At 30.6% G+C, this 13,480-nt stretch overlaps 1 protein-coding gene across 9 annotated transcripts in view; it reads right to left on the bottom strand.

The window, feature by feature from the left end:
- LOC145327042 (protein held out wings-like) overlaps positions 1–13,480 on the bottom strand; it is a 158,691-nt gene that overhangs the window by 18,743 nt on the left and 126,468 nt on the right. For all 9 annotated transcript variants that reach the window (XM_080170545.1, XM_080170547.1, XM_080170544.1 and 6 more), the window contains exon 8: positions 4,070–4,187. In XM_080170545.1, the coding sequence (XP_080026671.1) occupies positions 4,111–4,187 (77 nt within the window). In that variant the 3' untranslated portion in view covers positions 4,070–4,110. The remainder of the gene's footprint in view (positions 1–4,069; positions 4,188–13,480) is intronic.

Here is a 13,480-nt window from a genome sequence, read left to right on the forward strand (position 1 = left end):
TACAAATTTCATTTTGGGACTTTCCTTCTAGGGGCTAGTGGAGCAAAAGGCCCCCCAGACACTGAAATTTTAAGTTCTGAGCATATTTTTAGAGATATTGAGATGATTTTTTAAAATGAAAATATTTTTAACAAAACCGAACTAAGTAGCCATTACAAATTTCATTTTGGAACTTTCCTTCTAGGGGCTAGTTAAGCAAAAGACCCCCCAAACACTAAAATTTTAAGTTCTGAGCCTATTTTTTGAGATATGAGATGATTTTTTTAAAGAAAACATTTTTTACAAAACCGAATTAAGGAACCATTACAGATTTTATTTTGGGACTTTCCTTCTAGGGAATAGTGGAGCTAAAGGCCCCCCAAACACTGAAATTTTAAGTTCTAAGCCTATTTTTAGAGATATTGAGACGATTTTTTAAATAAAAATATTTTTAACAAAACCAAACTAAGTAGCCATTACAAATTTCATTTTGGGACTTTCCTTCTAGGGGCTAGTGGAGCAAAAGACCGCCAAACCCTAAAATTTTAAGTTCTGAGCCTATTTTTAGAGATATTGAGATGATTTTTTTACATGAAAATATTTTTAACAAAACCAAACTAAGTACCTAGCCATTGCAAATTTCATTTTGGGACTTTCCTTCTAGGGACTAGTGGAGCGAAAGACCCCCAAACACTAGAATTTTAAGTTCTGAGCTTATTTTTAAAGATATTGCTGATTTTTTTAATGAAATTTTTTTTCAAATAACTGAAATAAATAATCAGAAGATAAAATTTTAGTGTTTGGGGGTCTTTTGCTCCACTAGCCCCTGGAAGGAAAGTTCCAAAATGAAATTTGTATTGGCTACTTAGTTCGGTTTTGTTAAAAATGTTTTCATTAAAAAAAATCATCTCAATATCTCTGAAAATAGGCTCAGAACTTAAAATTTTAGTGTTTGGGGGGCCTTTTGCTCCACTAGCCCATAGAAAGAAAGTCCTAAAATGAAATTTGTAATGGCTACTTAGTTCGGTTTTGTTAAAAATGTTTTCAATAAAAAAATCATCTCAATATCTCTAAAAATATGCTCAGAACTTAAAATTTTAGTGTTTGGGGGGCCTTTTTCTCCACTAGCCCATAGAAGGAAAGTCCCAAAATGAAATTTGTATTGGCTACTTAGTTCGGTTTTGTTAAAAATGTTTTCATTAAAAAAATCATCTCAATATCTCTGAAAATAGGCTCAGAATTTAAAATTTTAGTGTTTTGGGGTCTTTTGCTCAACTAGCCCCTAGAAGGAAAGTCCCAAAATGAAATTTGTAATGGCTACTTAGTTCGGTTTTGTTAAAAATATTTTCATTTTAAAAAATCATCTCAATATCTCTAAAAATAGGCTCAGAACTTAAAATTTTAGTGTTTGGGGGGCCTTTTGCTCCACTAGCCCCTAGAAGGAAAGTCCCAAAATGAAATTTGTATTAGCTACTTAGTTCGGTTTTGTTAAAAAGTGTTTTCATTAAAAAAATCATCTCAATATCTCTGAAAATAGGCTCAGAACTTAAAATTTTAGTGTTTGGGGGTCTTTTGCTCCACTAGCCCCTTTAAGGGAAAGTCCCAAAATGAAATTTGTAATGGCTACTTAGTTCGGTTTTGTAAAAAAAAATTTCATAAAAAAAATCATCTCAATATCTCTGAAAATAGGCTCAGAACTTAAAATTTTAGTGTTTGGGGGGCCTTTTGCTCCACTAGCCCCTAGAAGGAAAGTCCCAAAATGAAATTTGTATTGGCTACTTAGTTCGGTTTTGTTAAAAAGTGTTTTCATTAAAAAAATCGTCTCAATATCTCAGAAAATAGACTCAGAACTTAAAATTTTAGTGTTTGGGGGTCTTTTGCTTCACTAGCCTCTTTAAGGGAAAGTCCCAAATTTCAATTTTTAAAGTTTTACAGGTAGATCCAATCATATAAGAGCGCTTACAAAAAGAATTAGGTTGATAACTATAAAAACAAGCCCAAACGGCCAGGGCAAAATTTGGTACTGAATTTCATTTCCTATAACTGTACAAACTTCCCCCCCCCTTATTTCTTAATGACAATTTAGGTACCTAGATTTCTTTAAAAATTTATATTAACTGGCCCAAAAGTTTCAGGCAAAATCTTTGTTATATGTTATATATCATAGAATTTTAAGGGATAAGACTATGGACGATAAATTAATATACATCCCCAATTATGATAAATAAAATTACCCCTCCTGTAGATTAAAAAGCTTGGATACTACTATTTTGGATCAAAATTCAATACAAGTGCCAAAAGATTTTGAGCCAACGAAAAAGAAAACTTGGTGATAGAACTTGGAGTACAGGAGTAATTTACAGTCCAATACCCCCCCCCCTGAAGGTATATGAAAGAGTTATTTAGAGTAGGGTTGGGCCGGATATCCGGTCTGATCGGTTATCCGGCCTTTTTCAATATCCGGCCGGATACCGGATATTAAAACTATCCGGTTACATGATATCCGGCTGATTTTTGACGCCGGATATCCGGTAATTTGCCGGATATCGGACGTTGGCCAGATATCCGACCAGAACCGGATATCCGGCATTAGAAATCAGCCGGATATCCGGTATCCGGCCAAAAAAGTATCCGGCCCAACCCTAATTTAGAGAAAATGTTAATTTAAGTCGTAAACAAATAATCATAACCCATCGTTAACTACATGCATTAGAAATAATTAATAAATAATAAAAAATAGTTATATCCCAAACGGACGAAAAAATTAGCTCCGTTTTAAAATTCCAACATAAAAACCAACCAATCATAGGTCGGTTAATACGTCAGGCAGAAGGGAAAGGCACACAAACGCTTTCGGTAGATAGGAAGATTTACTCTACAAATGGGCCCATCGGAAAAATCCGACGTCAAAAGCCAAAACGATATCTCAAAACGTCCCATTAGTTAGCAAACCTCCCTTCCTAGCTAAAAATGATTTAGTGCCAATGCCCCTCTTTTAAATAATTAGTATGAACAGGCTTTTTGTAAGATTTTTAGTAAAATATGGAGATTAATTTTATTATTTTGACAAGTGCAATATGTTAATGTTTTTTATACTTCTACTAAGGAAAGAGATAGATAGATAGTTGAGAAATAGAAAAATTTTGATTAAAAATATTTTTTTTCTAGTTTAGTTAGTATTAGAACTTTTAGAGTTGTATATTTAGTACTAGTTAACCCTAAAGAGAAATTAATATGTTAATTTAAGTTATCAACTAATTGTTAGGTAGATATATAAAGTTAATTGTTAATACCAATTTATTTCCCTTATAAATAATACAAAATATACAACTCTGAGCTTTTAATTTTTTTTAATTTGTTCTTGTTTTTTAAATAAAAATCTATGTTAATACCCAAAAAAAACTGCAGAGTTAAGTGTGAGAGTTTGTTATACATATTTTAATAATTATTATAATTATAAAAGTGCAAAATTAATAATTAATATCATCAATAGTTAGTTAGTTATTATTTAGCTTTGATTAGTTTTAGTTTTTTCCCCAATTTTTAGTAACAAAGTTAAAATTAAATATATTTCTTCTATATTAAGAATTTTTTACCTCTCGTTTTTTTTGTCACACATTTTTATACCTGCAGAACATTTTTTTGGAGATATTAACACAGCAATTTTTTTTACAGATTTATTTAATAATAATTTACAATTTTGTATACACTTGATCAATTCATTAACATGTAGAGAATAAGAAAATAATATATAAAGGCTCTTAAATAAAATATCTCCATATTTTTAAAAAATTCTTATGCCTATCATAAAACTATTGTTTTTAGGAAATCAAATGCTATGATAAATTCAAAATTAAAGCAGTTGATTTTAAAAACAAAGTTTTAATTTTGTTTTAAAGCTATTGGGCTAATATTTTTCCTCCGTGTGGGGTATAACTAGTGTATAATATACACTTTTATGCACATTTATTCACATTTTACACATCAAAAAAAGTTCTATAATGTTTTTCTATAAAAAAAAATCAATTTTGTTTGATTTTGTGTAAAATGTATGTGTAAAAAAAGTGTACATTATGCACAGTGTTTATACCTTCTGTACACACAGTGGGAGAGAGATGAAGGGCGGAGTTTTTAAGGACGTGTGTAGGGGTGTTGACGAACGGCTTGGCCGGTCAGGCCGGCAACCCGACGCTCAACCTTGGCACCACCTAAACATTTCAGTGCTATCAATTTTGAAAGAGCCCGGATAAAAAAAAATAATCAGAAAATTATAATCATAAAAGAATCATTTGAGTTCTTTGTTGGATAAATGAGCCAAAAAATTTATATTTATGCTCAAAAGTATTTTTTAGTTTAATATTTTTCCAACAGAGGTCTCAAACATTGATTTGTACACACCAGCATGAATCTTTTAATTTAAACACATTCATATAGAAAAAAAAATAATAATGGCACATTGATTATAATAATTATAAAATAAAGAACTAGACTAGCATATAACAATTAATTCATAAAAGTTTTTTTTTGTGAAATTTATCTAAAAATTTGAGAAGTTGTCGTCTTGGTATTTACATTTGATAACAAGGGTAAGTATTTTATTAAGACCATTTTATGTTAGTGAGTTTTTATAATATGGCCTTAGCAAGTGCGGAAAAGTTAACTAAAAAGGCGGCTTTTAGCAAACAAAAAAAAGTGTTTTTAGTTTTATTAAGTCACGCCTTTAAAAAATATGCAGAATGATATATCAAAAAATAATGTATCATATATTCTGATTCTATTGCTATGACAGAAAGTTAGTGCTCAATAATGATAACAAATTTATTTTGTTGAAAAATTCCAAAAAAATAATTTTTATAGCAATAAAATCAACTATAGTTCATTTCACCTATCGACTTTTCTTGCTAGTGAATGGGTGGTAAATTAGCGATATTGATAAAACACCCCAAAATGATATGATTCAATAAGGAAATAAATATCAGCAACTCATTGCAATAAATAATAGTTATTTATAGCATCGTATTATATACAGCTTTCCATGGATATTAAAGTCAAAAGTTATAAGATTTAAACCAATTTTATTAGTACCGAGGGGTCAAAGGCCCTGACTAACAAAACTGGTATTAATTTATGATTTTTATTTTATTATTCCTAGAAAATTGTCTATAATACGATGCTATATATGATTTTTCAGTACGTCTGAGAACCGGTTCTAATCCAGCAGATATTAATCAGTTACGAAGCCATACTGAAATATCTGTTAAATTATTTTCAAATATATCATTCACGCCACCATGTTAAAATAATAGGATGCCAGCTTTTAATTTTCTCCGGCTAAATAATGCGAATTTAATACTTTTGGTAAATAGATTTAGAATTTAATATATGCAACTTGGTTTTTTAGAGGATCAAATCGGATATACGAAGAAGGTCTTTAGGGTTGGAATCTTTAATGACAAGACAATGGATCCCCAATGATGACAAACAATATTATCCCTTCTGTATATTAAACTTATTGGTTTAAAAGTTTGGACACCACTAGTTAGAGAACTAACCAAAAATTCAATTAAAGAACCCAAAGATTTAGAGCCAACAAAAGGTTTAATATTTATGAACCTTTGGGTACAAGTGTAAAATACAGTCCAATGTCCCCTCCATCCATGCATTTCATGGACAAAAAAAACCTGCCTTCGTATCTCCGACTGAATCCATTATGTTTAATACCTATACAGTATACACAATACATATCTAATAATTTTTTAATACTTAACATTAATACAAACGTTAGTATGTTTAGTAACATTGTAATATAAAAATGTTAAATCATGGTTAATTTTATAATACATAAATCTTAGTATGTTAAATTTTAATTTAAAACTTATAAACAAAAGGTTTTAGTAAGTGTACATAAAAATGATAAAGGGCGTGCATAAAAAAAATTCATAACAATTATTTTTGTATTTTTTATTTATATAAAAAATTATTTTTCACTGTTTTTAGTTCTACAATACAAAATACCTTTTATTTTCAATTATGTGAGATGATAAAAATTAGATTCTTTAATAAATTAATAATAAAACTCAGCTATAGTTTTAGTTTCTTTTTAATATGTTTAGTTTTTAAATTAAAATGTAATACCAAAACGTAATAATTTTTGAAAATCTAAAAAAGAAAAAACATAAATTTTTACCTGAAATCTAATAAGCATATTAAAATAAAAATAGAATAATAAAGAGAATCATAATGCAAATAATTTTTGTAAAATTTGTAAATGACAAATAAAATAATATGGTCAATTTAAAGCATATTTTAAACCATGTAACAATTTGTTTAAAATAGATGCACAGGTAAACTATATGCTTTAAAAAACTGCACAAATAAAATATAAAAAGAAAGAGAGCACCTTAGTTCAGCAAAACAAATTTAAAGTCTTTTATTGACCTTTTTTACTTTGTATTTTGAGTAAAAAATTATAATATATAACTTTGGTTTTGACAATACATACATAGTACATAAGCATCTAAAACAAATCAGGAAAAAATATATTTTTTTATTATTATTATAACGAATGGGAGCTTTAAAAAGCAGTTGTTTAAAATTGATGTACATCCCCAATGATGATACACACAATTATACCTTCTATAGATTAGTTATTGAAACTTTTTGACAATTAACCAATATAAATTCAATAAATGTCCCCAAAGTTGTTCAGCAAACTATTAAGAAAACATTATTATAAACCTTTAGGGACTAGGATATTATTCAGCCCAATGTCCTCTCCTTACCATATGTATTGTCAATAAATCCCTCGGTATGACATATTCTAACCCGTTAAAGGGTAGGTGCGCAACCAAAAAGTACAAAAATTAGGTGGGGTTCGGTGCAAGAAACAACGGCCCACTCAAAAAATCCATTTTAAGTCATACAGACTAAAAAACTAAACACATATACACTTATTCAATACACACACACACACACACATTCACCCAACTCCTTATTAGGGAGCTGGAATCCTTGCTTATTATAGGCAAAGATAATTAAGTAAATAATAGATAGTTTAAGACAAGTTCTCATTTAAATGTCCCGCCAGATTAAAAATTTTGTCTGCTTGGAACTTTTTTGGACATGTGGATGATATCATTTTTGACAAGGGTGTCAAACAAAAATTCTAACATTTTAAAGTTAAATCTTAGTTCCATATATGGGAAAAGATTCCACTAACCCTGCCTTTTAATTTAGAAGGGATAAGACAATGGCCCATAAAATGATGTACATTCCCAATGATGATGCACAAAGATTACCCTTTCTTTTGATTACAATTAGTGGTTGAAGTTTGAACCAAACAATCAAAATTCAATAATAGTCCCTAAAGTTGTTAAACCAACTGCTTTTAATGTCATGATTCTTTTTATAAATAGTTAACAATGTATTTTAAAGAAAACCATTAATTTTTTTCTTTCAATAATTTTGTTGGCACCTAAACAAAGAATCTAAACAATTAAGTTGGCAACTCCTAAGTGCATGACTGTTGGCAACCCTGGTCTGTACGTCCTACGCAGTGGCAGCTACATTCTCCTAATTTTGTCTGGATGCACTTTAAAAAATCGCCCAATTATCCTCCGCCCCCCCCCCCATTCCCCCATATCTCAGTCATGCTTAAACTAAAAACCAACCCACAAAATACCGCCCACGTCAGCATGATGTTTCATCATATTTACCAAAAAAATGAAGATTCATTAAAAAAAGATGTAATTCTTCACATTATTACTAACAATGTTGTATAGATAGTACCTACCTACCTAATAGGAGAGAAAAATATAAAAAAAATTTAAAAAGTTTGAAAAATCTTTTTGGGGGGTTTGCAAAAACACTGAAATATGACTCATACCTATTTTTAAAAAAATATTGCATGTGCAATTTTTTTTATAGAAAGATAAAAATATTATGCAAGTTTCAGATCTTTAATAAATAAAATAAATGTTCAAATGATATACGATATAATTGTTATCTTATTCTGCAAATTGAAATGATATTTAAAAGAAAAAAATTTAATTTTGGGAATGGAATTTTTAAAGTTATGTTGCTTTTGGATGTATCCCCAAAAAGGACATTTCACGATGGACCCAAAGTGAAGCAGTAGAGGTGGGTTTCTGAGGTTTACAGTTGAGTGACGAGTTTGCGCTACTAAAACGGGCAATTTTACATATTTCGCATGTGCAAAATTACAGGCAAATTTGCTTTCATAACATAGGCATGACAACGATAAAATCAATCATTTTTAAGCATTTTTTTATTTTAAGACAAAAAATAAAGCTAAAATTAAAGGGGGGGGGGGGCGAAAGTGACACTTTTTGAAACCAAAACTAAGAGTCAACAAAGGAACTCAACTAAAAAAAGGGTTACAGGTCTGAGATTTTGCATGGCAGTTGCTTTATAGGGGTACAATATGGAACTGTGAAGAAACGGCGGCGCAACCGCCGAAAACCGCCGTTTCCCGCCGTAATTTTTGTTGCCTTTTCTCGGCGGTTTTCGGCGGTTGCGCCGCCGTTTCTTCACAGTTCCATATTGTACCCCTATAAAGCAACTGCCATGCAAAATGTCAGACCTGTAACTCTTTTTTTAGTTGAGTTCCTTTGACTTTTAGTTTTGGTTTCAAAAAGTGTCACTTTCGCCCCCCCCCCCCTTTAAAAAGCTTAAAATAAAATGAAACAAATTTTATTATACCCATGATCTATATTTCAAATGCAAGCCATATTTGGACGTTATGTTTGATATATGATAATATTCATAAGAATTTATGCACAGAAAAAAGTAGGGGAAAGCATGAGAGTGGGGGAATTTAATGTTTATGTTAGGATTTACGCTAAAATACGAAGTAAATCTTATTTCCCTTTACATTACATTAGGGCTTCGCAGCCGCTCGTCACCCGCAATCAAGCCTCAAATTTAAACCCATTTGAATGCTTTGAATTTAAAAAAAAAGGGTTATTGTCATATTTTGGGTCATATTTAGACTTTTAGCTGATTTTTAAATTTGTAAAAGGTTGATTTCCCCGAGGCTTAGAGGCGGCTGCCGAGCCTTACATTCCATAGCCACGTTATGTTTATGTTTTTACTCGGTTGGGACACAAAATCCCCCATTTTTGAGGAATGTTATTTAATAAAGACAATATTTTTATCGATAATGTTTAAAAGAGAGGGGTAGGTTTCTGGTAAAATCCGTAAAGGTCATGTGTTACAAGTAAAAAACAGTAGTAGAACGATAAAAATTTCTATAGTTCTTTTCTATAAGAAATACACATATTTAGTGAATATTATCGTTCTACTACTATTTTTAAGCCTTAAAACACACACCTTTACGGATTCTACCAGAAACCTACCCCTCTCTTTTTGAGCAAAATGGGTGGATTTAGTCTATTTGCAGGTAGAAATCCCCAAATTAAAAGACAAAATTATATCAATAAACGCCATGCTTTTTTGTAACCCTACTCCTTAGATATATACTTAAAAATTAAAGCATAAAAATCATCTTGTATTTATTTGATGCTCTCCCAATTGTCAATATATTTGAGGGGAAAATAAATAATTTTTAAAATTATGCTTTAGAAAAATAATTTTAAAACAGTTTTTTGACAAATTTTACCAAAGATTTTTATATCAACGAGTAAATTAATCAGGAATATAAAGGGATAAGACAATAGTTGATAAATTGTTGTACATCCACAATGATGCTAGACAAAATTATCCCTTCTGTAGATTGCAATTAGTGGTTAAAATGTTTAAACACTCAAGTAAATAAGCCAGCAAATCAAAATTCAATAAAGTCATCAAGGAGGTTAAGCCAACAAATAAGAAAACGTAATCATAAGACTTTGGGGACTAGTGTAATAAACAGCCCAATGTCCCTTCCCTCCCTGAATTCAATTTCATTCCACCCATACCCAAAATTTTATAGAGTAAACTCTTAAAGGAAGTAAAAGATCGTTTTAGTTTAATTCTTCATGATTAATACTGATCTTGATGCCCTATAGTCTAGTCTATATACATGGTCCTCACATCAATACTTTACCAAAAATATTTATTACAAGGGAGGGAACATTTGACTTTAAATTAAACTGGTACCCAAAGTTTTACAAAAACAATGTCTTATTCGTTGGCTCAATGTCTTTGGGTACTTTCAGTGAATTTTGATTGGTTAGTTCAAAACTTTTAAATCCAAATTCAAGCTATAATTTTGATCTACAGAAGGGGTAATCTTATTTATTATCAATGTAGATGTAGATATCAATTTATCATCCATTGTCTTATCACCTAAGACGTTTTTTAGACATTCAAAAAATGTCAGAATAAAATAATCTTATTGAAGACACAATTGATTGAAATAAAATTTAATGTAAAAGTAAATTCTTTGTATATTAACCCCGTAGATACCATATTGAAGTGTATTATAAAAATTATGCTTAATGGTTAAATCATGAATAATAACAACTCATGTTATAATCATGTAAAAACTTAATAGCAAAAATGTTCAACATATTAAAAGTAATAGCATGTCTGTGTGTCTGTCTGTATTTTATATGTTTTAAGTGAATTTAATAAGAGCTTTTATAAAAAGAATTATACTCCATACATATTTTTTGCAATCTATCATTAATTTCCTTATTAAGAACTATAAAATTATTTGGAAAGGGAGTATATGGTAAAATTTGTATCAATATGTTTCCCAAAATTCTGTTTCCAAGAGCTAATATATATTAACAACATACATATATATGCATATTTTATTTATCTTCTATTTGAAAAAAGGGAAATGGAAATTTGCCAAAAATGTAAACCCCAAAATGCATCATATTATAGACAGCTTTCCGTGGATATTAAAATAAAAAAATTTAAGATTAAAACCAGTTTTGTTACCCACGAAGGCCGAAGGCCTGGATCGCCAATACTGGTATTAATGATTTTTATTTTAATATTCGTAGATAATTGTCTGTTATCTGATGCTATTCATGATTTTTAGGTATAGCTGAGAACCAGTTCTAATCCACCGGATATTAATAGGTTTCAAATCCAAACTGGAAATAATATTGTCAAAACATTTTCCCCTTAATTTTTTCACTAACTTACAGACTACTTGATTCATGAAGTGTAATAATGTATATGAATATTAGTTGCCCTATAAGGACTGCTTCCAGGTGTGTTTAGTCGGTATGTGAGTAATCATCCAGGCAGAGCCTTAAAAAACACCCAAAAATATCCCATTTTTTGCTAAAAAATTCTTGTACATCTTGTAACTTTTTCTCGTAAGTTAATCTTTTTTATAATTTTGCTTAAATTCACGAACAAACGATACAGCCCTTTTAATATGTATTTTTAACCCCCCCCCCCCCTCAAACTAAAACTTTTTTGCTCCATCTCCCATACTAATATTGAAAGCTTTTCTGTATTAATGAAATTCTCCTAATTCAGGAATCTAAAGGGATAAGACATTGACCGATAATACATCCCCAATGAACATACACAAAATAGACCCTTCTGTAACATAAGTTGTTGAAACGTTTGATCACTCAACTTACTAAACCAACCAATCAAAATTCAATAAAAGTCCCAAACTTTTTTACGCCAACGAATAAGAAAGCGTTGGGGACTAGTGTAATAAACAGCCAAATGTCCACTCTCTCTCTCTGTATTTAGACCTTCTAGTAGTAGATGTATCATGGACATATCTATAATACAAAGTAGAATGATGTCTGTCCGTCCGTCCGTCTGAAGCTTAAGATCTCGGTAACCACTGAACCGATCGGATTCTACTTTTCAGGGTATATACATATTGGTCCTGTGGTGGTTTTAAGCTATTTTCTTGGGGGGGGGGGGGTGGGACATCCCCAACCACCCCCCCCAAAAAAAAAAAATCCCTCCCCAATTTTTTTTTTTTGCTGAAGATTTCCTTGGCTTTTTTTTCGATCACCTCTTGGGGCAAAGTCCCTAGAGGCTAGGGTCGAAGCCGCTAGTATCTTAAATTTTAACACCTGTTTTTCCATAAACTATGTAGATTGTAGGCGTATGCAAAATTTCAATGCAAATTTGTCACATGTTGCAGTTTTTCTTGGCAAATTGATGGAACTTTAGATTGCTAATTGACAGTAAAAATAACAGGAAAATAACAAATTATGTTGATTTTTTTTATATCTTATTAAAGCATTAGACAATGGCAAATAATTTGATGTACATCCCCAATGATAATTCATAAAATTAACTCTTCTGAAGAATAAAATAAGTGGTTGAAACATTTGGACTTAACTTTATGAACCAACCAATCAGTCCCCAAAGTTAGTTAGCCAACGAATTAAGCCGTTATTTTAGGACTTTGGGGACTAGTATAACAAACAGCCCAATGTCCCCTCCCTCCCTGAATCATACACTTTTTGTTTATTTGCTGATTAAAAAAACAAGCCGCACTGTTTATTAAAATCATTGAGACCCAGATGTGCAAAGAATACACACTGACAATATAGGTGCACTACTTAGACACACACACACACATACAAACACACACACATACACATTACACACACACATACAAAAACACACACACAATTTACACAGAAAAACCTCATAAAACACCCACACACACTCATAAACCACACGCAAAAAGGCCCCAAAGATTATGAGTTTAGGACCCAAGACTTGAAAATAATATTTTAAGATTTAAATTTATAAAAAGTTATTTAGTAATTTTTTGCTGAAACATTATAAGTTTATCCCAAAAAGACTCCTGTTTGAAATTTTTAAAAGACCCTTTTTAAACCCACCATGAACACGCAAGCCTAAACAGCCATTTTATAAATGCACGTTTTGATGGCTTGTTTTAAAATCATAAATATTTACTACCATTGTAGGTTAATCAATAAAAATTAAATAAATGTTTTTTTAACAAGGAAAAGAGCCTTGGAAAAAAATAATATATAGCTTATGTTCCAAGTTTAAAAGAGCCTTGGAAAAATATTATATATAGCTTATGTTCCAAGTTTATAGGTATATAAAATAACCTTACATAGGACCTTAAGACCTGTACACAATTATAAAGTAATCAGAATTCTTATTTATAAATGGAATAAAACCAGATATGTTTAATAAGCAGAGCAGTAATAAGATAAAGATTAGGAAAATTTAATTGCTTTTTCAAAGTGAATATTTTTTTAATTTTTAACGAAAAATGGTAATTTTTGGAGCACATCTATTCTATTAAAGGGATATTTAGATTCGTAGGTCAAATCAAATCAAAGTTTATTTTTGTACCTCGTTCTTTCAACTATTTTTCAATATGCAGTTCAATGTTTCTCCCATAAGGTGTAAATGTATCTTTGGTCTAGAAAGTTATTCATTACCCCTCCCCCCCCCCCACCGCCAGATTTTTAACCACAATTTTCTTCACATATCCCCACCCCACCCATTTCCCTTTTAACCTTTCCATGTTTGCCTTTTCTCTTTTTTCCCTTGCTTATCT

The sequence above is a fragment of the Acartia tonsa genome, chromosome 8 (assembly GCF_053477335.1).
Source record: "Acartia tonsa isolate MP-2025a chromosome 8, ASM5347733v1, whole genome shotgun sequence".
NCBI lineage: Eukaryota > Metazoa > Arthropoda > Copepoda > Calanoida > Acartiidae > Acartia > Acartia tonsa.